This window comes from Sceloporus occidentalis, unplaced genomic scaffold, assembly GCF_023333645.1.
Source record: "Sceloporus occidentalis isolate IW3139 unplaced genomic scaffold, rSceOcc1.0.p SCAF_1, whole genome shotgun sequence".
Taxonomy (NCBI): Eukaryota; Metazoa; Chordata; class Lepidosauria; order Squamata; family Phrynosomatidae; genus Sceloporus; species Sceloporus occidentalis.
Genome location: NW_028316981.1, coordinates 14339753 through 14364017, shown reverse-complemented (window position 1 = coordinate 14364017; position 24265 = coordinate 14339753). Strand labels below are relative to the sequence as shown.

The following is a 24265-nucleotide window of genomic DNA, read 5'->3' as shown; positions in this document are numbered from 1 at the left end:
GTTTCACTTCTTTTGCTTTCAGAGGCTGGGCGTTTCCCTTGCAGTAAATGTTTCACTTCTGCAACAGCGTTTGGAAAAGATGAGATGGATTCAGGAACAGACTTTTGACACAGGCTGCAGTTGCATTGAGGAATTAATGCAGTTTGACACTGCTTTAACTGTCCTTGTTCCATGCTGTGGAATTCTGGGATTTGTAATTTTGTGAGACATGGAAGGATTATGCCAGGGCGACCCTACATCCTCCTTTTCCAGGACATGTCCTACATTTCATCCTTTTCTCCAGGCAGAATTCCAAAATGTCCTCCATTTAGAGCTTGACTAAGGAATTTATTATACTAGACGAATCTCGGGCAGAAACAGGATTTTAAAAAGTAGGAAAAAACCCCACTAATTTAGGATGTTTTTCAGATGACGTTTCTTCCAAAGAGCAACAACGTGAAAATAAAGCGAACGGAAAGTTGACAAAAACAACACCTTTTTATTTTCGGGAACTTCTGAAAGTAAAAATATGTCATTTCTGTCGACTTTCCGTTTGCTTTAGTTCCATGTTATCGCTCTTTGGTGCAAATGTGTGTAAAAAAATTTCCACATTTGTTTTTTTCCCCCCTACTTTTAAAAATCCTGCTTCTGCACGGGATTCGACTAGTGTGATAAGACTCTAAGAAGCATGAATTTGTGTTTGTTTTATTTAGTAATGCCCTGGATTTTTTTCTTGAATGTCCTACATTTTATACAGTGCCTTGTTAATCTAAATGAATTTAAGTCTCCAGGACCAGATGAACTACATCCAAGGGTACTAAAAGAACTGGCAAATGTAATATCGGAGCCATTGGCAATGATCTTTGAGAAGTCCTGGAGAACAGGAGAAGTGCCAGCAGACTGGAGGAGGGCAAACGTTGTCCCCATCTTCAAAAAGGGGAAGAAAGAGGATCCCAACAATTATCGTCCAGTTAGTCTGACATCGATACCAGGAAAGATTCTGGAGCTGATCATTAAAAAGAGAGTCTGTGAACATCTAGAAAGCAATGCCATAATCACAAAAAGTAAACATGGGTTTCAGAGAAAGAAGTCATGCCAGACAAATCTGATCTCTTTCTTTGATAAAATTACCAGCTTGGTAGATGAAGGGAATGCTGTGGATATCGTATATCTTGATTTTAGGAAGGCTTTTGACAGGGTTCCCCATGACATTCTTGTAAACAAGCTTGTAAAATGTGGGATAGGCAAGGCAACTGTTACATGGATTTGTAATTGGTTGACCGGCCGAAGCCAAAGGGTGCTCAACAACAGCTCCTTTTCATCCTGGAGAGAAGTGACCAGTGGGGTCCCACAGGGCTCTCTCCTGGGCCCAGTGCTATTCAACATCTTTATCAATGACTTGGAGGACAAGGGGAATACTTATCAAATTTGCAGATGACACCAAATTAGGAGTAGCTAACACAACATTCAAGATGACCTGAATAAAGTTGGGCCACAGCTAACAAAATGAACTTCAACAGGGAGAAATGCAAGGTACTGCACTTAGGGCGGGAAAATAAAATGCACAAATATACGATGGGAGAAACATGGCTGAACGAGACTATGTGTGAAAGGGATCTGGGAGTCCAAGTAGACCACAAGCTGAACATGAGTGAACAGTGTGATGCGGCAGCTAAAAGGCCAATGCAATTTTAGGCTGCATCAGTAAGAGTATCGTATCTAGATCAAGGGAAGTAATAGTGCCACTCTTATTCTGGTTTGGTCAGGCCCCACCTGGAATATTGTGTCCAGTTCTGGGCGCCACGATTCAAAAAGGATGTTGAAAAACTGGAATGTGTCCAAAGGAGGGCAAGTAAAATGGTGAAAGGTCTAGAAACCATGTCCTATGAGGAACGACTGTTTAAAGACCTCCAAGGAGGGAGACTCCACTACACTCCGAGGAAGTGTGTTCCACTGTCAAACAGCCCTTACTGTCAGGAAGTTCCTCCTAATGTTGAGGTGGAATCTCTTTTCCTGCAGTTTGCATCCATTGCTTTGGGTCCTAGTCTCTGGAGCAGCAGAAAACAAGCTTGCTCCCTCCTCAATATGACATCCCTTCAAATATTTAAACAGGGCTATCATATCACCTTTTAACCTTCTTTTCTCCAGGCTAAACATCCCCATCTCCCTAAGTCCTTCCTCATAGGGCAAGGTTTCCAGACCCTTCACCATTTTAGTTGCCCTTCTCTGGACACGCTCCAGTTTCTCAATGTCCTTTTTGAATTGTGGTGCCCAGAACTGGACACAATATTCCAGGTGGAGCCTGACTAGAGCAGAATACAGTGGCACTATGACTTCCCTTGATATAGACACTATACTTCTATTGATGCAGCCTAAAATCGCATTGGACATGTTAGCTGCTGCCGCATTGCACTGTTGATTCATGTTCAACTTGTAGTCTGCTTGGACTCCTAGATCCCTTTCACCCGTAGTTTCATTCTGCCAGGTGTCCCCCATCCTATATCTGTGCATTTCATTTTCCCGCCCTAAGTGCCCTAATTTGTATTTGCTATTTCTGTTTATCCTATGAAATTTAGTAAAAAAAAAATTATATTTTTATACTTTTTAACACTTATTGAGCACTGCCTTCTAAATAAGTTATGACCATGAAATTTTGGGGAAATGTTTACTTTATTATTTGGAACTAAATTAGGGGATGACTTGGTCTGTGGCTTCAACTTGAGTTTTTACCATTATAAAATGAACCACCCTGGTGTATCCACACATCAGAAATAAAGCTTTTATTTATTGAGGAATACCTGTATTTGCAAATGCACCAGGAAACATCATGAGAGACAGAGACTGAGGATCTGTGAAATGGCAGGAAACTAAGTGTAGTGCTTGGCATGGATCAACACCTCTCGCCATTTTATACCCTACATCCTTTTGTGTGTCTCCAAATGCATATCTCTAGCCTTGCAAATACAGTACAGGTATGTAACTCAAAACATTTTGGATTTTGGAGTATTTAATGTGATAAAAGATATTAAATAGCACTGGGCCCAGGACGGAACCATGTGGCAACCCTGCTAGTCACTTCTCTCCAGGATGAAGAGGAGCCATTGCTGAGCTCCTTTGGGTTCAGTCTATCACTACAGATCCCCCTATCAGTCGCATAGTCTATCCACATTTTGTTAAGGAAAAAGCAACATGGGATATACAGTGAAAGAAATAAAACATGTATGTGAGAGTCAGGATGACTCAGCAAAAGCAATTAGAAGCCACACAGGTGTAAAAAGTAATGTATTTAGCAAGTCCTAAATGCCAAGGACAGAAATGCAAAGTGGATAATTGAACACACCTGAGAATTGTTAAAGTGGACAAGGTGAGATGATGAAATCATTAATTGTGGGATGAACCAAGAGAACCAATGAAAATGGTTGTACACGCCCACTGGGTGGAAACTGACAAGAGTGGGTGGTGTTTTCCAAGGGCTATAATAATGGCTATGAATCCCAATGTATTTTGTGGGTAGTAGTGGATAGTAGTGAGGAGTATTATTGGAGTGTTGGATAGTTTTGGAGCTGTATATAGTAGAATAAAGTAGATCTTTTATATAAGTCTACTGAGTTGTCTGGTGTCTTGAGGAAGATACAAGAGCCAGCAGGATCCTGAAGAAGTGGGAAGACTTCTGTGGAAGCAAGAGTGAGAATGCTTGGAGAGTTTGTCAGGGTCTTCAGCCTATTCTCTGTAACTCTGCTGCTTTAGAGCAAAGCTTTATCCACTGGCCAAAACTGGTCAGCGCCGGTGCGTAACAAGGTGGTGAGTTCGAGCCAGAGGTGAAGAGCTACAACTCCCATCATCCCTGACACATTTTACTAGCTTTTTTTCAAGACTACCATGGGGATCTTGTTGAAGGCCTTACTGAATCAAGATAATCTACACCCACTGCATTCCCTTTATCTACCAAGCTTGTAACTCCATCAGAAAAATAGGCAAGATTAGTCTGGCATGACTGCTTTTTGTGAAATAACATTGCTCTACCATCAGTTATATGCAGTAAAACTACAAGTATGCAATTAAAAATTCTTATAATTCAGACATAATAATACATAAGATAAATAATACAATGGCCCCTTCCTATATGCGGGGATCCATTCTGGACACACACACCCTCCATGTATGGGAAAAACCGCATAAAGTGAAATCCCTTTATATGCATTCCTGTTCACCTGTGGCGCCTGTGCCATTTTGTCCTTTGTGGCTTGCCATACTCGTAAGCTCAAATCTGCTTACGGCAAGCCCACATATGGCGCGGGCACACTGTATGCAATAGTACATAAAGAAAAGTTGAATGCAATGCCCAGTACACTTTGGGGCCTTACTGGAGAAAGGAAAACCTCCCAACAGTGGCAGCTCAGCAGGACCACATGTTAAAAGGACCTTGAGATTTCTGTTAATCATAAAATGAACAGGAGCCAGCAGTGTGATGCTTCAGCAAAGAAAGCAAATGCATTAATAGAAGCATAGTTTCCAAGTCAAAGGAAATAACATTTCCACTGAATTCCGCATTGGTCAAGCCTCATCTAAACGACTGTCTTCAGTTCTGGGCAGCTCATTTTAACAAGGATATAGAGAAGTTGGAGCAGGTTCAAGAGGAGGGCAAAGACCATCATAAGAGATATGGAGAGAGAGAAAAAAAGATACAGAAAAAGAAAATCTACAATTTTTGTTTTCCTACTACTAGGAAGTTCTTCTCAATGGTAAGAGCTGATTCTCTGGAAAACAGGGCTTCAGTGTGGTGGAAGTTTCCTTCTTTGGAGGTTTTTAAGCAGAGGTTGGATGGCTTTGGATTGTGTCTTCCTACATGACAGAAGGGGGTTGAACTGGATGGTCCTTGGGATCTCTTCCAGTTCTGTGATTGTAGTAAAAGTTGAAGGAATCGGACATGTTCAGATTAGTGAGAAGATCGAGTCTAATATTTTAAAAGCCTTTGTAATTCTTTGTTTTATTTTATTGCAAGGGCTCTGAGATCTTTAGATAAAAGCTAGGATCTAAATATTTAAATAGATACATAAGAAGTTGAAAGGTGGAAAATATTTAAAAGAACTATAATAAAAAGCTAAGAATATGCAAATGAAATAGATACATATTGTACAGACATACCTCCACATCTACGGATTCTTTATCCACAGATTCAACCATTCAGTTTGAAAATACTGAAAAAGGCATATAAATTCCAAAAAGCAAACATTGATTTTGCCATTTTATATACACCATTCCACTACACCATTGTATTTAATGAGACTTGAACATCTATAGATTTTGTTATCCATGGGGAATCCTGGAACGAAACCCCAGCGGATACCAAGGGCTCACAAGAGAGTTTATCGCATGGGGGTTAAACCGTTCCCCAGCGCGTTCTAACGGGGGCGAGCGGGGGCGCGCACGGAACGCGATGGGCACCGGAAGGGGCCCAAAACGCGACTTTATCGCACGGGGGGACACCGCAGCCGCGCGTTCCCATTGCGTCCCAATTCGGTTCCAGAGGGCGCCATTTCTGGGGACGCTTTGAAACAGTTCCCAGAAATGGCGCCCTCTGGAACCGAATTGGGACGCGATGGGAACGCACGGCGGCGGCGTCCCCCTGTGCGATAAAGTCGCGTTTTGGGCCCCATCCAGTGCCCATTGCGTTACGTGCGCACCCCCGCTCGCTCCCGTTAGAACGCGCTGGGGAGAGGTTTAACCCCCATGCGATAAACTTCTATATCTCTGTTTACCTTTGCCCCTATTATTTCTTCCAATGCAAATGATACAATTGTAAGATCCTTGTGGCAGATGTTTATTCTCTTCTACAGTATTCAATGAGGAAGAATGCACAGTGATGATAGTACTTAGGATCATATGGAAACTCTTAATTTTTTAAAAATACTTTATTATTTATAGAGCACATCTTAAAATAGTACCATAAACAATCCACATGGGGCCATTAGTTGGCATATTTTGCAAAGTCTTTAGCCTTCTCTACCAAAAACTGCAGACTGCCTGACAAAACTACAAACTCCAAGATTCTGTAGGATGGAGCCCCGGCATCTAAAGTGTTTTCAACACTGAATTACTTCTGCAGTGCAGATGTACCATGGGAAAACTTTTGCACTCATTCTTAAGAGAGAGAAAACTGGCCTCTGGAGCTTATGTGAGTGGAAAGCGCTCTGAAATCAGAACAAAAACTCCTGCCATGCTGCTAGGGGATTCTGGGAGCTGTGGTCAAAAGTTGGAATAGAAAACCTTTGTCCATGTGCAATATTTTGGTAGCCAGAAGCCAGTGTGAGAAAGATATACTACTAGTTTTCCACACTACAAGAGAGTCAGACAGGCTCCTGGCCCCAGCCAAAAGAAGGGGATAACAGGCTCACCTGGCAAGGAAACCTCTCTGGAAGTCCAAATTGGGTGACCATGATCAATACTTAAAAAGCCTACTCGCTGCTCTGTGAAATTCAGAAGCACTCGGACTCGCTTAAGATTCTTCACACATAAATGAGGGTCTGGGCAAGTCAAGCAGCACCCAGTGGGGCACTGTAGAGCCCAGATGCCTTTCTGAGAATCAGCTTTCAAAAAATCCTTTCTCATAAGAAACTCTGGAAGGTCTCTGATTGCAGATTGTTTGACAACCCCCATAGCCCAATATTCTGAATTTTCCAAACTGACGTCCCAAAAATGTCTTCCTGTTGTTAGTTTTGTGCGTCCAAACACTAAAGATCCGAGGTCTAATTTATCTTGGTTTGCAGGCAGGTCTTGAGGTTTTCCTGTTTCTTTCACGCTTTTCCGATCCTCAGACACAGTAAGGGTGGAATTGACAGAACCCGGAAAAAGAGTTATATGTACTGTAGAGGAAACAGAAAATAAGAGGGAATCAATTAGAAGAATTATTTCAATCCTGAAGTTGGGGGGGGGGGGGGGCTCCCAACAATCCCATTTCCTCAAAAATTCCTGCAGAATTTCTACGCCTGAAATCCAATTGTTAATCTGAACCAGAGTAAAACATCTCAACCAGTGTAATTTGCTGTAGATGTCAATTTACACAAAGTTCAATTGAATCTAGTTAGCACTAATTACTGGATTTATGCCTATATAAATCTGCATTCAACGTTAAGACACTCTCCTCTTTCTTCTAGATTTTACCCTGAATCTGAATTCAACACCAAAAACATGGGGGGAGGGGACTAATAATAATAATAATAATAATAATAAAATTTATTTGTATTTTCCCGCCTTTCCCAGGTGGATCGATGCGGAATTACAACCCAACACTGGCAAAAAAGTTACAACAATAAAACAAATAGTGTCCAACAATTAAAACAATTAAAAACAGTACAGTCAAACAACAGTAACATAAAATATTTCAGTACTGGATAAAACAGTGGAGCAATGTCTTTTGCAGAAGACTGGATGGATAGACTTGCCAGAAGAGATCCATCTTAATTGCCCTCTTGAAAGCCTCCAAGGAGGTAAAAAAACGGATTTCTTCCGGGAGGCTGTTTCATAATTTAGGAGTAGTTGATGTAAAAGTTCTTTGAGAGGTTGAAGCTAGTCTAGTTGGATGTACTTCCAACAAATTTTTCCCAGATGTCCTGAGAGTGCGGGGCGTATTATATAGGGAGAGGCGTTCCCTTAAGTAACTCAGGCTCGAGCCACATAGGGCTTTAAAGGTGATAACCAACACCTTGTATTGCACCCGGAAGCTGATAGGTAGCCAATGAAGATCTTTCAAAATTGGTGTTATGTGGTCAAATCTTGAAGAGCCAGTGACCAATCTGGCTGCCATATTTTGAACTAGTTGAAGCTTTCGAACTTGGTACAAGAATAGCACCATGTAGAGCGCATTACAGAAATCAAGATGAGAGATTACCAGTGCATGTACCACTGTTTCAAGGTCCTTTCGGACCAGGGAGGGACGGAGTTGGCATATCAACTGAACTTGGTACCAAGCACTCCTGGTCATCGCATCTACATGAGATGACAATTGTAGGGATGAATCCAGGAGTACTCACAAACTGCGAACTTCATCCTTTAATAGTTTCTCATTTGCATTTGCTAAGTCCTGATTTTGCTATTCTTCATGCAATCCCAAATGTAAATGGGAAACCATTCAGAGTCAGGGGCTTTCCCAGCAGATAATGATCACCAATTAGCAGACACTAATCCTCTTTTGCTCGAACATCTAAAGAAAACTTAGAAAAAGAATGGAGTTGTCTTGATGCATATGAAAATAAGGGTAATATGTGTAGATAATAAGCTTGTATTTGAGGTCTGATGTAACAATTTGATTAACCATGTGAACACTTTTTTTTGCTTAAAAAAAGAGGAATAAACATGTATAGCATATTATTTAGGTAGTTCCAAATGTAAAGGAAGATTGGATAGAAAGAACAGAAAGAATAATGACAGAATAGCATTTGTAGATAGGTTTATTTTTTATGTTGTTTGTTAGATTGAATGAGATATATGGTTTAATTGAGGTAATGTTAGGCTTATGTGAAACTTGGTGAATGTATAAATTTATGGTTATATATGTAATGTAGCATGTATGTTATGTATATGTTTTTTTCCTTTTTTCTTTCCTTTTTTCTGTATGTTGAACTTGTAGCTATGTGTATTAATTGCAATAAAATTTATATAATAAAAAACAAAACAAAACAAAAACGAATCCTCTTTTGCATTAGCCTCCCAGCCTGAGGCCTGCCATCAGCACAGAACAATACACATGCAAATCACTCCTGCATTCCCAGGCTCACAAAGTATATATACACCCATTTTTTCCAGGCAAAGCATTCTCTGAAGATGTCAGCCACAGATGCTGGCGAAAAGTCAGGAAAATAATCTTCTAGAACATGGCCACATAGCCCGAAAAACCTACAAAAAACTATGGATGTCGGCCATGAAAGCCTTCGACTTCACATTTTAAATAATTTTGTGTGTGAAACAGTTTGTGTACATTGAAACACCAGAAAGCAAAGGTATCATTACCAGTCACCCGTGAGTAGGGTTGCCATATCCCACCTGTGGGTGGGACTTTCCCGGTTTTGGGCAGGTCTGCACAGTCCCACCCCGGTTTGGCCCCGCCCCTGGGCTGAGGGGAGGATTCCTTCCCCGCTTGCGCTCCGCCGCCGCCGCCGCAGCAAAGCCAGAGCCCAGGCCAGAAGTGAAATCCTCCCTGAAGGGAGGATTCCCTCCCCGCTTGGACCCCCTGCTGTCGCTGCCGCCGCAGCGAAGCTGGGGCCCAGGCCGGGAGGGAAAGCCTCCCCTCAGCGAGGCTCCTATTCAAATGCAGGACACCAAAAAAGTGTCCTACATTTGAAAATTTTGTCCTACATTTGTCCCCCAGTTTGGAGGTCCTGACGAATGGCAACCCTACCCATGAGGACAATTTTGGCTTTTGGAGTATTTCAGAATTCCAGATAAGGGATATTCAACCTGTGTTCTCTTTTGACCTACCAATCCCAAATGTTATGCTAGCCTGGAAGCTCTGGGAATTGGAATCCAAAAGTTAACCTCTGCGCAAATTCTGGAAAAACCATATAGGGGCCACTCTTTATTAAGCCAGCTCTACATCACAAATAGATGCAACTTTATTTTAGAAACCTCCAGATCGCGTCAACAAGCAACTGGCAAAAGCAGACTGGTGGAAGTTAAATTGATGCTAAAGTCATGTCTTACAATTAATTACTTTTTAAAAGTAACCTAGCCGATGAGAAAGCGGGAGACAGAAGAGTTTTCCAGAAAGGAAGAGACAATAGGATAGACCATCCACAATTAACTCTGGCTCATCAACAACTATTTTCAGCCTGGAGGTTCCAAAATATTAGGGCAGAAGAAATGTTGCTCTCCAGATTCCCATCTCCTGGACTATAATAATAATAATAATAATAATAATAATAATAATAATAATAAAATTTTATTTATATACCACCTTTCCGGAGATCAAGGCGGTTAACAGCATATTAAAACACAACAATATAACATCAAACAACCATAAAAACCATCATAAAATTAACTCATATCATACATCTACATTGCTACAGTCTAAAAAAATCTCAAGCTAGCGACAAATGCTGCTGAGAGGGAAGGGGGAGTACTTCAGGGGTTAGGGGTAAGCCTGCTGGAACAGGTATGTCTTTAACCCCTTTTTGAATTGGTCCAGCGAGGTGGCCGAGCGGAGCTCGCCGGGAAGGGAGTTCCAGAGCTTGGGGGCTGAGGTAGAAAAGGCCCTCTGAGTGGTGGTAGTATATCTAGCTTCTGGAACCCTTAACAATTGCTTCTCGGCTGACCTGAGTGTGCGAGGCGGATTGTATGGAGAGAGGCGGTCCTCCAAGTACCCTAGGCCCAAGTGAGACTAGACCTCACTTGATCCATCAGCACAGTTCTTATGTTAAAGTCTAACACAGAAGACAGAGAATTGGCCCCCTCATTAACTTTCTTCCAACTCAAAGTCAGGTCACAGTCACAGAATCTGCTTTGCAGGACTGGAGTACCATGAAGATAGACAAGCAGCCAGACTCCCACCCCCCATCCCCCCAAAAAAACCACCCTTCCCATAGATTTGGTTCTTCTTCAGATCTTTCAACTTACCTTTCTGCAAATGAAGTCCAGCTTCTAGTTGAACTGAGGATGGAAAGGGAACAGAAGTTAAACATCCACCATGAGGTTTTTAACCAATTTGGTATACCCCCCATCCATCCCAAAATGGCAGAACTAGTAATTAATGGTCAGTCATGTTACTCTGAGAACCAGCGTGGTGTAGTGCTTTGAAGATTGGACTATGAATCTGGAGGTCAAGGTTCAATTCCCACCTTGGCCATGAAACCCTTTGGGTGATCCCGGGCAAGTGACATGCTCTCAGCCTCGGGAGAAGACAATGGCAAACCTCCTCTGAACAAATCTTGCCAAGAAAACCCCACAATAGGTTCACCTTTCAGAAACAACTTGAAGGCACAGGACAACATGTCACCCCACTTTTTCAGCTTCCTTTCAAAATGTCCCAGTTCTTCCCTCCTTCTTTCACTTCTCCTCTTACAGTTTACGTCAGCTGCTGCAAACTCAGTTCAAAGTACAAAAATAGTTTCCATGCCATGAACTCTGTAGGGGAGAGTACAGGGGGAGTGGAATCTTGTCCTTCCCAGGAAACTCAGGCAAAAGCATACTGACGCTGCCTTTCCTAGCTTCCTCATTAGTAACCTTTGCCATCTTGACTACACTCTAAGCTTGCTCATAAAAGAGTCTACTGAGAATATTATGGCACCGTCGCATCTACTTTCAAGTAAAAAATTAAGTAGCTGCATCATTTTGATAACTTAATTTGTCAGAAGGTAGAATAAGCAATAAGGAAGGGGGTTTGACTGCTTTAGGTCTGATTTCAAGGAATAGGAAAAAAATGGTCAGCATGGTGGAGAGAGCTCTAGTGCTTGGCTAAACTACAAATTGTAGGATCCCACAGGATGTAGCCATGGCATTTCTAGTGGAATCTTAGCACTATAAGTTACGTCGTACAAAAGGAACCCCTAAATAACATAAGCAGAAGGAAGGTCTTGTAGCCATTCTTCATTACCTGTGAACGGCTTCAGAACTGCTAGAATAGAATAGTTGAGATCAACGAATTCCCAGGACTTTAATTTCAGCTCAGGAGAAAAAACCTCTGGAGTCTCAAACTTCTGTCTTTCCTCATACCTTGAGTGGGGGAGGAAAGAAGTTAACTTGTCCATCCCACAATCCCCAGAGCAGAAACGCTTAGAATAGTGTTTCTACCTGATGCATATATTAATGTAGTTTTGTTAGAATACTAGCAACATTGCCCGGCTTGTCTTGGGTTAATTTTTAGCCATACCATTATACCCTTCCAATTTGGTCCAATCCATCCAGGCACCTTCAAAGAAAGCAGTGGAGTGCCCCATTAGTGACACATACACCACCATACAGCATAGCCTGTGTTTTAAGTAAGGCCATCTCAGACATACCTTTTAAATTTGGTATAAATCCATCTAGCAGTTTTTGTAACATTTAGTTTTATTTATACAGATTGTGCAACCCTGAAAGAGTTGGTGTGTTTAAATTATCTCTTCTTGGGTTAAAATTGAGCATGCCTTTGGATTTACCACACCAGCATGGCCACACATGTCAGTTGCTAACCGTATCATTCCCAACCTCGTGAAATGTGAAGAAAGATTAAGGGGATCCACTTACTTTACCAATGTACTTTGAATGTCCTACAGGGAAAAGGGAGAGAGAAAAAGAGAGAGCTCAGCACTTTGCCATTGACCATGCCATGAAGATTCCCAAAAAGATGACATTTAAGTAGTCAGCTAGGGCAAGCTAAGTCTCAGAAAGCACCATAAACAATCTGCTTTAATCTCAGGAGAAGCATTGACCTCCCACCATGTTGGCGGGTCAGACAATGTCAGGGGTAGATCTTTTGAGGATTTTAGTATAATGGGGGTTCCCACCCTTCTCCACTACACAAACCAGTTAGCAGTAACCAATTGCAAAGGCTATAAGGATACGGAGAGAGTTCAGGGGCCCCTTTCACACTATACCATTATAGTGTTACGACTCCACTGGTTCCATCCCATGGAATCCTGGGACATGCGGTTTGGGGAAGGGTCTTTAAAACTCTCAACCAAAGAGATCTAGTGCCTCCCCAGGCTATGAGCCCAAGGATTCCAGAGGATGAGGCTGCCAACTAGAAGAATCCCTTGAAAGGGAACAGCAAATGTAGTGTTTCTCAATGGGCTTTTTAGTGATGATCAATAATAAAAATAAATAAAGCTTTTATTTATATACCGCACCTTCCATAGATCAGGGCGGTTTACATAAAATTACAGTGCACATACAATGGTTAAAAACAACACCATACAATATACAAAAATAAAATTAAAATGAAACCAGCTAAAACCCCAATAGCCCATCCTCATAGCCACGGAAGAGGAGGGAGGCCCGCAGGATTTTTATGCGGGGAATGCTAGCTGGAAAAAAAAGGTTTTCAACTCCCTTTTAAATTGGGCCAGGGAGGTAATCGAGCGGAGCTCGGCGGGCAGCGTGTTCCAAAGGGCCGGGGCGGCGATGGAAAATGTCCGCCTTGCGACGGAGGTAAGCCTAGCCCCTGGCACCTTCAGTAATAGCTGCCCGGATGTTCTGAGGGTGCGGGACGGAATGTATGGGGAGAGGCGGTCCTTCAAGTATCCTGGACCCAAGCCATTTAGGGCTTTATAGGTAATCACCAACGCCTTATATTGGGCCCAGAAACGAATAGGCAGCCAGTGAAGATCTTTAAGCACCGGTGTTATATGGCTGGTCCTGGAAACACCAGTGACCAGCCTGGCTGCCATATTTTGCACCATCTGTAGTTTCCGGGTTTGGTATAAGGGTTGCCCCATGTAGAGTACATTGCAGAAATCCAGTCTCGAGGTTACCAGAGCATGTACAACAGTTTCTAGGTCCCTCTGGGTCAGGTATGGGCGCAGCTGGCGAATAAGCCGCAGCTGATAACAGGTGTTCTTGACCGTCGCATTCACCTGAGCAGTCAGGTGAAGCGACGAATCAAGAAGCACCCCCAGACTGCGCACGGAGTCCTTCACAGGGAGCGTGACCCCGTTCAGGACAGGTGGAACCACCGCCATTCCTGGACCAGGGGAACCTATCACTAGTACCTCCGTTTTCTCTGGATTCAGCTTGAGTCGGTTTTCCCTCATCCAGCCCATTACTGACTCTAGACAGGCCACGAGAGGAGAGACGCCATCCCCAGTCACTGCATCAGTCGGAGACATAGAGAAAATGATTTGGGTGTCATCAGCGTACTGATAACCCCGCGCCCCATGTCTCCGGATGATCTCTCCCAGCGGTTTCATGTAAATGTTAAATAGCATGGGAGACAGAATGGCTCCTTGAGGGACCCCAGTTTTAAGGGTCCGCTCATCGGAGCGCACGTCTCCCAGCTGCACCATCTGGGACCTCCCAGAGAGGTAGGACCGGAACCACTGGAGCGCAGTGCCCCCGATTCCCACCTCTGCCAGGCGCCCCAGAAGGATACCATGGTCTATGGTATCGAAAGCCGCTGAGATGTCCAAGAGCACCAACAGGGACACGCTTCCCCCGTCAATGCTCAGACGGAGATCATCGACCAGGGCGACCATGGCCGCCTCAACCCCGTAACCCGTCCGAAAGCCAGTTTGAAATGGGTCCAGATAATCCGTTTCATCCAAGATCGCCTGAAGTTGGATTGCAACCGCCCTCTCGATCACCTTTCCCAAAAATGGCAGCAGCGAAACTGGCCAGTAATTATTATGAACCAGGGGGTCGAGGGAGGGCTTTTTTAAAATAGGTTTTATAATGGCCAATTTAAGTTCTGATGGAAATTGGCCCTCCCTCAAGGATGTATTAATAATCCGGCGTAACAACAAGGTTACCGCCGGTCCCCCCTGGGCCGCAAGCCACGAGGGACAGGGATCGAGAGAGCAGGTTGTCTTCCGGACACTTCCGAGGATCTTGTCCACATCATCGGTACTTACCAACTCAAACTGATCCAGTTTAATAAAGTCCACGGAGGCTCTGGATACCTCTACTCTAGGTTCTGCTTGAATGTCGGCATCAAGACCTTCGCTTATCCGAGAGGTTTTATCCGCAAAAAAGTCGTTAAATCGGTCACAGCAGGCCTTAGAAGGTTCAAGGATCTGGTTCAGGGCGGGAGGGAGCTGAGTTAGCTCCCTGACCACCCTGAACAACTCTGCCGGACGCGACTCTGCGGACGCAATACGAGCACCATAGAACGAGTTCTTTGCTGCTCGTATTGCCTCTCCGTAGTCCTCTAACAGTTGGTCTAGGAGAGCCTTGTCGTCAAACTAGAGGACATTTTGGAATTCCTCCTGGAGAGAAGGTTGATGACATGTAAGACATGTGCTGGAAAGGGAGGACGTTTGGTCATCCTGCCCTAAGCCTGGCACGATAGGGTCTCACCTCCCTGACTCCAGGGGTGGATTGTCCTCTTTGGATGCTCCCCAGGCCAGACTGGGACTGTCCACAGATTGGAAGACCCTGTCTGTTGTTTTTCAAGTGGTGAATGGACATAACAGCAACTCTGACACTTAAACCAACAGTCTACCTAAGCTAACTTCAGGGTGGCAAAAGTGACCTCTGAGGAACGCACAAAGCTCAGGATGTGACAAAGATTTAACAACCCAATGGACACCACCACTGGCGTCATTCTGGCAACAAAACCAAGTATTTTTATTAAAGCCTTCAGGGCCAAATTTATTCAATGTTTCATAAGTTTTACAAATTACAGGTACCCTTGGTATCTGTTTCATCTAAGTCCTATTATATAAAATGGCATAGCAAAAAGGTGTGTCTTATACAAAATCAAGGTCTGCTCTTTGCTTTTTTAAAAATATTTTCAAACCATGGTATCCATGGATGTAGAACCTGTTGATGCAGAGGGACAGTATTTTAAATTCTTTTAACTGGTTCTCAATTGTCTTGTTATGAGTGTTAGTTTAATTGTATTGGTTTCAGTTTTTTTAAAAAATATTTATTAAAACTGAACAGGTGGATGCTGCTCCAAACTACTTGGATATGGGGAGAGGTATAAATATTTTGGAGCTAGCATGGCGTGGTGGTTTGAGTGTTGGGACTACAACTCTGGAGACCAGGGTTCGATTCCCAGCTCGGCCATGAAACCCCTGGGTCACAGGCTCTCAACCTTAGGGGAAGGCAATGGCAAATCTCCTCTGGACAAATCTTGCCAAGAAAACACCATGAAAAGTTTGCTTTAGGGTCATCATACGTTGGAACGACTTGAAGGGACACAACACACAAATATTTTAGACAGCCAGTGTGACCATGTTTATAGCTCTTATACTACTAACATATATTACTATATTAATACAGTGAGCCCGCCCCATCTGCGGGCTTGCCATCCACAGGTTTAAGCTTACAAGGATGGCAAGCCCTGGCTGTTAAAATGGGTTGCATGCCTGCAGTGCACACATTAGCATGCAACCACTGAAATAAACAGGACTTGAGGTCCTGCGTTTTTCCCCTTATTCGAGGGATGGTGGCGGTCTGAAATGGATCCCCCATGTCTGGGGCAGGCCACACTGTCAGTGTTGCCAACAAGCCTCGAAGATAATTCCCCGAACGTTTGGCCAAAACTCACCAAATCCCCCCAATATCTCACCAAATACTTATTTCAACTCTCAAAAGTACCATTAAAACCAAGCACCAAAATCACACCAAAGGCTCTGAAAAGTACCCATTTTGGTGGGAAAGTCACCAGATTGGCAACACTGCACACTGTACTGTGTTTTGGGGGCTATATTTATAAGGTATATACAAAACATAAATGAATATCATGTTTATACCCATCACCAATATATCTCATTATGTACGAGCCAGCATGGCATAATGGTTTGAAGTTGGACCGTGACTCTGGAGATCAGGGTTCAAATCCTTGCTCGGCTATGGGAACCTACTGGTTACTTTAGGAAAGTCATATGTTCTCAGTCTCAGGGGATGGCAATTGCAAATGTCCTCTGAACAAATCTTAGGATCACTATTACTTGAAAGCACATAACAACAACAACATTTTAACAAATAAAATACATCAAAGGCCATTAGAAGAAAACTATTAGAAAATAAAATGAGAAGCAACTCCGATTCTTTCAGCAGGTAACTAAGAATCTTCCAGTTTGTTTTTTAGAAGTTGGAAAGATTACACTTTAATAATAATAATAATAATAATAATAATAATAATAATAATAATATTTTATTTCTATACCGCTGTTCCAAGGATCACTTTGGGGTGCAACATCCAGAATCCCCAGGAAACTCACCCGCAGGAGCTCACTTGCTGGCTGCTGGCACTTCTCCTCTATCTCCCAGATGAGCCTTTCAAGAGAGAACAGCTCCTTGGATATTCTGACCAGATGCTTATCCCTTCTCTGTGTAATCTCCGTTAGCACTTCATCAATCTGGGTCAGCAGAAGCTTCTCCTGCTCTTCCAGATAGTGGCGCAGTCGACACAAGGAAGAAGCAAAAGTTTCCCTCTCGTCTCTTGTCCTTTTCTGCACCGAGCAACAAAAGGCAGAGGCAAAGATTCTAACATGACAAGGTTATGGACACAGTCACTACCACTGCGATATCAGAAAGATAGATACAAAATGAAATAGGAGACACACTGGAATTCCTTTTTTTGGGGACTGCATCCCCCACAATCCCCTATGTGGCCATGCTGGCTGTGGGATTCTGGGAGTCATAGCCTTAAAAAAGGACCAGATGATCAGTACATCTAGGCCTTCATGGAGAGGATGCCCATTTTCAGCAAGGAAAGAGTATTCAGCAAGAAAAGTGAGCACCCACTCTAGGGATGGCCCTTGAATCTGGATTTTATTTTTTTTACAGGGATCAATTTTTTCCCAAAGAAACAGGCATCCTGAAGTGCCATGGCTTAAAATTTCAGTTTAAAAAAATGCCTAGCAGTCTGGAAAGAGACACGGGGGACTATGTTGCTCATGTTTTTCTCTTTCTCTGTAGTATCATTTGTTGATTGTTTTAAATATTCATGGCAAAATCAGAGAATTTCAATAATAATAATAATAATACAAAATTATATCAATTATCAGTCAATGTAGTCTCTAATTAACCAAAGAACGACAGCTTACATATTAACGACAGAATAGAATTGGATTTTAATATCATCCTTATCAAAATATATATTTTATATTCATTATAAATTTTGAATATACACAATTTTGAATAACAGCTTGCAAACCTGCATTGTGTATCAAGCATTTCTGAGTAAAGATTTTAGCTGGTCCACCCTTGTTGGAAGCCCAATCCTGCTCTTGGCAACCCAGTAGATCAACCATAGCATCTGGGTGGGCCACAGTGAGCCTGGAAGTGGGTTTCTTTGAAGCCCTCTGACCTCTGACACCCACATTTTTTAAAAAAATTAATTTTCATCAAACATGGCATCAAACAAGCAGGCTCTAGGACAGTACTACTCACAAATTAGTGGTCCCTGAACTGATAACCTTGTTTAAATATTTGAAGGGATGTCATATTAAGGATGGAGAAAGCTTGTTTTCTGCTGGTCCAAAGAATAGGACACGGAGCACTGGATTCAAACTACAAGAAAAGAAATTCATCCTAAACATTAGGAGGAACCTCCTAACAGTAAGAGCTGTTTGATAGTGGACTGCACTCCTTTGGAGAGTGGTGGACTCTCCTTTTAAACAGAGGCTGGATGGCCATCTGTCGGGTGTGCTTTGATTCTGTGTTCCAGCGTGGCAGAATAGGGTTGGGCTGGATGGCCCTTGAGGTCTCTTCCAAATCTGTTAAGTCTATGAACTGGTGTTGGTCCAAGGTATTGGTATGTTCCCATGAAAGGAGGGGGGGGGGGGGACAATTGTAGCTAATAGCCACAAATATGGCACTGGTCCCTGGTACCAGTGCTTCCTCATATTAGATAGTCTGAGGATCACTGTTCTAGGAATAAGATTATTCCTATAACAATTGTTTCCCAAAGGATCCAAATTGCAAGCAGAATTTACTGGAATTGAAGATCTGGTCTCACAGAAGTGGATGTTTATCACACTGAGGTTTTTGCAGCTCAGTTCTGGGGTGACTGCAGGTCCAGTGATGTGAATTCACGTGATAACGTGATGTGTTATTACATGTAATTCATTCAGTTCAGAAATATACATACCTCAGCTAAGACAGAAATCTTTACTCAGAAAATTGAACTGATCCACAACACAATGTTGTCAGGACTGAAGTATTTACAGTTACACAGCCAAGTAAAGGTGCATAGCAATATAAACAATTTTGTAGGTTTGTAGTCCATTCATTAAAAATCAAAACATTTTGCCTCCCCATGACTCACCCCTGCTTTATGCCTCTGTACCAAGCTTCCCATAGGAACAACCCTGGCAACTGGCAGTGCTTAATTCCTCCCTTTCCACCTGCCCATTATCTGGAACCAGAAATACTAAACCTTTCACCAGTTGTGTTGCACATCCCGTAATCCAGTATTACAAAGCATAGACACAGACAAAGCTATCAGGCATGCTACTGAACCTATGCTACTGAAGCTGAGATACTTACAATAATGTTTACTCCTTCAATTTCTGTGCTACCTCTATAATCCAGAATGCTTACTTTTGCTTTCTTTAAAATCTCCAGGTAGTTTCTCATCTGATTCTGAAAACAAAATATAAAAATAACTTTATTTAGGGCCTTGATACAGCAATGGCATATACTGTACACTCAACATAGTGGTGAATTACAAGTTGAGTCTCCCTTAACTAAAATACTTGGGACCAGAAGTATTTTGAATTTTGATTTTTATAAAAAAAAATGGAATATTTGCATTTTGATGTTGCTGTATGCGTTCAAGTCATTTCTATTTATGGTGACCCTAAGGAAAACCTGTCATAGAGTTTACTTGGCAAGTTTCTTCAGAGGGGATTTGCCACTGCCATCCTCTGAGGCTGAGAGAGTGTGACTTGTCCAAGGTCACCCAGTAGGTTCTTATGGCCAAGCCAGGATTTGAAAACCTGGGATCCAGAGTCATAGTCCAACCCTCAAACTACCTTGCCACACTGTTTCTTAAAATGTAGGAGCACAATTGGACTGAATACTTTCTCCTTTCTTGACACTCCAGTTCAGAGCCAAGGTGATGTAATGCAATGGTTCTCAATAGTTGGCCTTCTAGATATTATGTACTCCAATTCTCAGAACCCATCACTGCATTCCTGCTGGCTGGAGCCTCTGGGAGTTGAAATACAAAACATCTGGAGGACCAAGTATGAGATCGATTAATCCTGCATCCTTAGCAGCTTTTCCCAACCTGAATTCCCCATGTTTTCAGATTACAGTTGGCCTTCTGTAAAAATAAATAAATAAATAAAAACATGGGGAATTCAGGTTGGGAAAAGCTGCTAAGGATGCAGGATTAATCGATCTCATACTTGGTCCTCCAGATGTTTTGTATTTCAACTCCCAGAGGCTCCAGCCAGCAGGAATGCAGTGATGGGTTCTGAGAATTTATTTATATCCTGCTTACTTGTAAGAAACAATCAAGGCGGCTTCTGTAGCCACGTTGTGGATGCATGTATGAGATACATGCATCTGAGGAAGTAGGCTAACATTTATGAAGGCTCATGCTAGCAGCTACCTTTCAGATAGTCACAAAAGGTGCTACAAGATCCCTTTACAAGCTATGAGTATCCAAATTTCATCCAACAGTGGTGGCCACCAGATGTTTTGCAATATTATTTCCATCATCCACAGCCACCGTGTCTTGTTGACTGAGACTGTGGGAACTGAAGTCATACCTGGATGGGGGATGATGGTTTCAATATATATTTCTACCTTTCTAAAGGTGCATCACTATTGTAAAAACAATGCAGTTTGACACCACTTTAACTGCCATGGTGCATTCCTACACAATCCTGGGTCTTTTGTGGGGCACCAGCACTCTTTGGCAGAAGGCTAAGGACCTTGTAAAACTACAAAATCCAGGATTACATAAGATGGAGCCAGAGCATGGGGGCAGGGGCTTGGACTTTGGCGGCCAACATTTTGGGGCATAAGCATTAACAGCAAAGCCCTCACCTTGTACTCCTGGGCAGCTTCCTCCATGGGGGCCATGTTGTGACCCAGGTGCTCCTGGGAGCCCTCACACTCCTCACAGAATAGGGCTTGATCCTCTTTGCAGAAGAGTGACAAGGGACGCTGGTGCTGCTGGCATTTGGAGGCCCGACTGTGTGCCTCGCCATCCTTATCCCAGTCATTCAGGATTTCGACCAAGTTCGTGAGGCTCCGGTTGGGCTTGAAGCGTTTCTCCACAGGCCCTCGGCACTGTGGGCACTGGGTCGGTGCATGAGGCTCCTGCCAGCATTGACTGATGCATGTTTCACAGAAGTTGTGCCCACATTCGAGCATCACGGGGCCTGTGAAGTAACTGTGGCAGATGGGGCATGTCGCTTCCCGGTGAAATCTCTTCCTGGAGTTCTCTGCAACCATGGCTTTGGCTTCATTCATTCTGGGAGAGGAAAATGTGCTTCTTCAGGAGGAGTCACCACCTTGCAAAGAAAACAGAATAGGAGTTGAGATCAGAGTGAATGGTAATTCCTATTTGGAAAGGCATACGTCCTGAAAGAGCTAGAAATTTTATTTTATTGTACCACACCTCCCAGAATGCCAGGGGATTCTGGGAGTTGGGTCTAATACAATAAGGCTGCCCAACTATGGTAACAACATATTATACACATTGCATTATATTCAGTTTTGGTATGAAACTGCCTTGGGGCCCTTTTGGGAGAAAGACAGCATAGAAATGAAATAAATAAATAAGTAAACATATACCATTTTGTAATGGAAAAGCAGCACTTTGTAATAACTGGAGTTCAAGGCTCCACTGAACCATGAAATTTGTGTGGTGATGTTATGATGCCCTTGTCCTACAGGCAGAGAGAACTGTAAGTTACAGTAATGTCAGCCAAGCCAGTAAAATAACCAAAAATCCTAACGCCACTAACTAGTACATGTTCCTAATCTTACAGCTCAGATGGGATTTGTAGTCCTTGATGTTTCTGGCCAGCTGGGAGCCTGGACTCCACTGTCCAGCTCTAACAGCCCCTTATCATTGACCACAGGACAGACAACCCCCCAAAGGCAGACTGAAGCCTCGAAGCTTTTTAAAACCTCACACTCAGAAGCAACTCAAAGATTCGTACTTCTGTCCCCTGTGATCCATCCCATCCCCTGTGCATCAATACTGTAGAAATAATGAGGTCTGACACCACTTTTACTGCCATGGCACCCTCCTACATAATCCTGGGATTTGTAGTTTTGTGAGGCACAAAACTTCTCTTTGGCAGAGAAGGCTGAGGACCCTCTAAAACTTAACACCCCAAGTTTCCATAGGATGGAGCAAGAACACTTAAACTGGTGTCAAACTGCATTATTTCTACCATGTGGATGCACTCTCAGTCATGAGACCTGGTGTATATAAACCCTCTGGGACAGGTATCTTAAAATCCAAAAAACATCTAGGACTAGCCTAGCAAATCCAATAAAATCCAAACAATGACACCTTTGTGAAGTCGAGGGCTTTCATGGTCAGCATCCATAGTTCTTTGTGGGTTTTTCAGGCTATGTGGCCATGTTCTAGAAGAGTTTATTCCTGACGTTTCGCCAGCATCTTTGAAGATGCCAGACACAGATGCTAGTGAAAAGTCAGGAATAAACTCTTCTAGAACATGGCCACATAACCTGAAAAACCCACAAAAAACTAATGATACTTTTATTGGACCAACCAAAATGCACAAATACATATTGCAAGCTTTTGAAGTCACACTGGCTTTTCATCAGACAAACAGGAGAAAAACATTGAAGATGTTAGTCATATGCCTGCGTTTTCTGTTTCTGTTGAGAAATTCAGTGTTCTCTACATACATAGGAACTGCTGTGGCTTAACCAAGGAAGCATCTTCTTTGAGTTGCAAATGGACATTAAATTCCCTTGACTTTGAAAATTTCCCAGTGACTGCATGGCCAAAGGGAGAGGTGCCAGCCTGCAGAGAGCCCTCCCTACCATCTGAACTAAGACCAGAAACAGAAAATGCAAGCCTATGACTTACAGCTTCCATTTTTTCTCCTGTTTGCCTGATGAAGAAGCCAGTGTGACTTTGGAAGCTTGCAACATGTAATTGTGCATTTTGATTGGCACAATAAAGGTACTGTTGTTTGGATGCCTCTGGGACAGGGTGAAGGAACTCTTGTGAGACTCACTGGAAAAGGCTTGGTAAAAGTGGGAGGCATTGAACTATGTCAGATCAGTGTTTGAATCCCAGCTCGGCCATGTAAACCCACTGGGTGACTTTGGGCAAGCCGCACTATGATAGGGTGGCCATAAGTCAGAAATGCCTTGGAGGCACCTAACAGCAAACAACAAAGTGGGAAGCAGTAGAAAAAGAGGAAGAGTGAATTAAAGGTGGTTGATTCAGTAAAGGAATCCACAACTCTGTTTGCAACACCTGTGGATTTGAGAACCAGGGTTCATAAAGACAATGGAGGAACAATGGTAAGATTAGTTTGATGAGATTAAGCTTTAGGCAACAGATTTAGCCAACAAGGCCCAGAGTCTGCCTTCTTTGGAAGAAACACCTTGAATGGATGGGTCTTCTCCATAAGTAAAGAAAAAGTCAAGGGGGGGGGGGATTTGAGTTTGCACCCCACCCACCCACAGAAGGAGGGGCAGATCTCATGATCTTCAGAAACTATTTGCCCAGCTCCGGTTACAGGATTTCTCTATTAACTCTCAATTTTTCTATACAGTTCCAACCCACCGAGAATGAGAAAACAGATCAAGCAATTTGAGGAGAAAGGTTGGTTCCTTATTCATGTAAAATTTGGAAATGAAGCCAAATCATCCAGCTGAAGAAGGGCATAAGGCCGATATACCCCTGTACTTCAAATCCAGCTTTTAAACATCCCACATGCCCACTCATCGTCCAGCAGCACCAGGAAACCTTTCCCCTTCTGGATAGGAAATCATTCTTCCCACACCATGCTGCCATATTTGAACATAAAATGATGAACCAGGATGGCACCAGTCCTTAGCACCCTAAAATAAAGGGTGGGCAACCAGCTTCATGGTGTGAGCACCAGTGTGGTGTAGTGGTTTGAGCACTGGACTATGATTTTGGAGACCAGGGTTCAAATTGTGGCTTGGCCATCGAAAACCACAGGGTGCCTTTGGGCAAGTCACTCTCTCAGCCTCTAGGATGGCCAGGGCAAACCCCTTTGGAAGAAAACCCTGCAATAGGTTCGCTTAGGCAAAGCAAATCTTGCTTTATAAGTTTATATGGGTTTGCTTTGCTCATATATATATATATATATATATATATATATAATGGGTCACCATTTTACTACTCCACTGTATTGAATGAGACTTGAGTATATCCACCCTGGTCCTGGAACCAAACCCCAGGAGAGGCCAAGGACCCACTGGCTGAGCCAGGATTCAAACCCAGCTCCTGGTCCAAGTGTTCAAACCATATTGTCTCTAGGAATGAAGAATACCTCTCTCACGTTCCAGATCTTGCTGCCACTCCCAATCCCAAACGTTTACCTTCCAAGTCTGGCTGAGCGAGGCAGCTGCTTCAAGAGGGGATCCAAACAAGGGTGTCTCTTCTGGTGTCAGCCTCCTGCTGCAAAAGCGACTCAGAGCCTTGCGTGGGGCACTTAGAGGGGAT

General features: G+C 43.1%; 1 protein-coding gene across 1 annotated transcript; it reads right to left on the bottom strand.

The window, feature by feature from the left end:
- Positions 1-9688: 9688 nt before the first annotated feature.
- Positions 9689-24191, bottom strand: LOC149320867 (zinc finger protein RFP-like). Its single transcript, XM_089521128.1, has 8 exons — positions 24142-24191; positions 20620-21089; positions 19108-19203; positions 16836-17066; positions 12196-12218; positions 11564-11682; positions 10588-10620; positions 9689-9699 (listed from the first exon to the last, which is right to left on the bottom strand). Exons 2-8 carry the CDS (start codon positions 21046-21048, stop codon positions 9689-9691), a joined length of 942 nt encoding a protein of 313 aa, XP_089377254.1. The 5' UTR covers positions 21049-21089; positions 24142-24191.
- Positions 24192-24265: the final 74 nt, after the last annotated feature.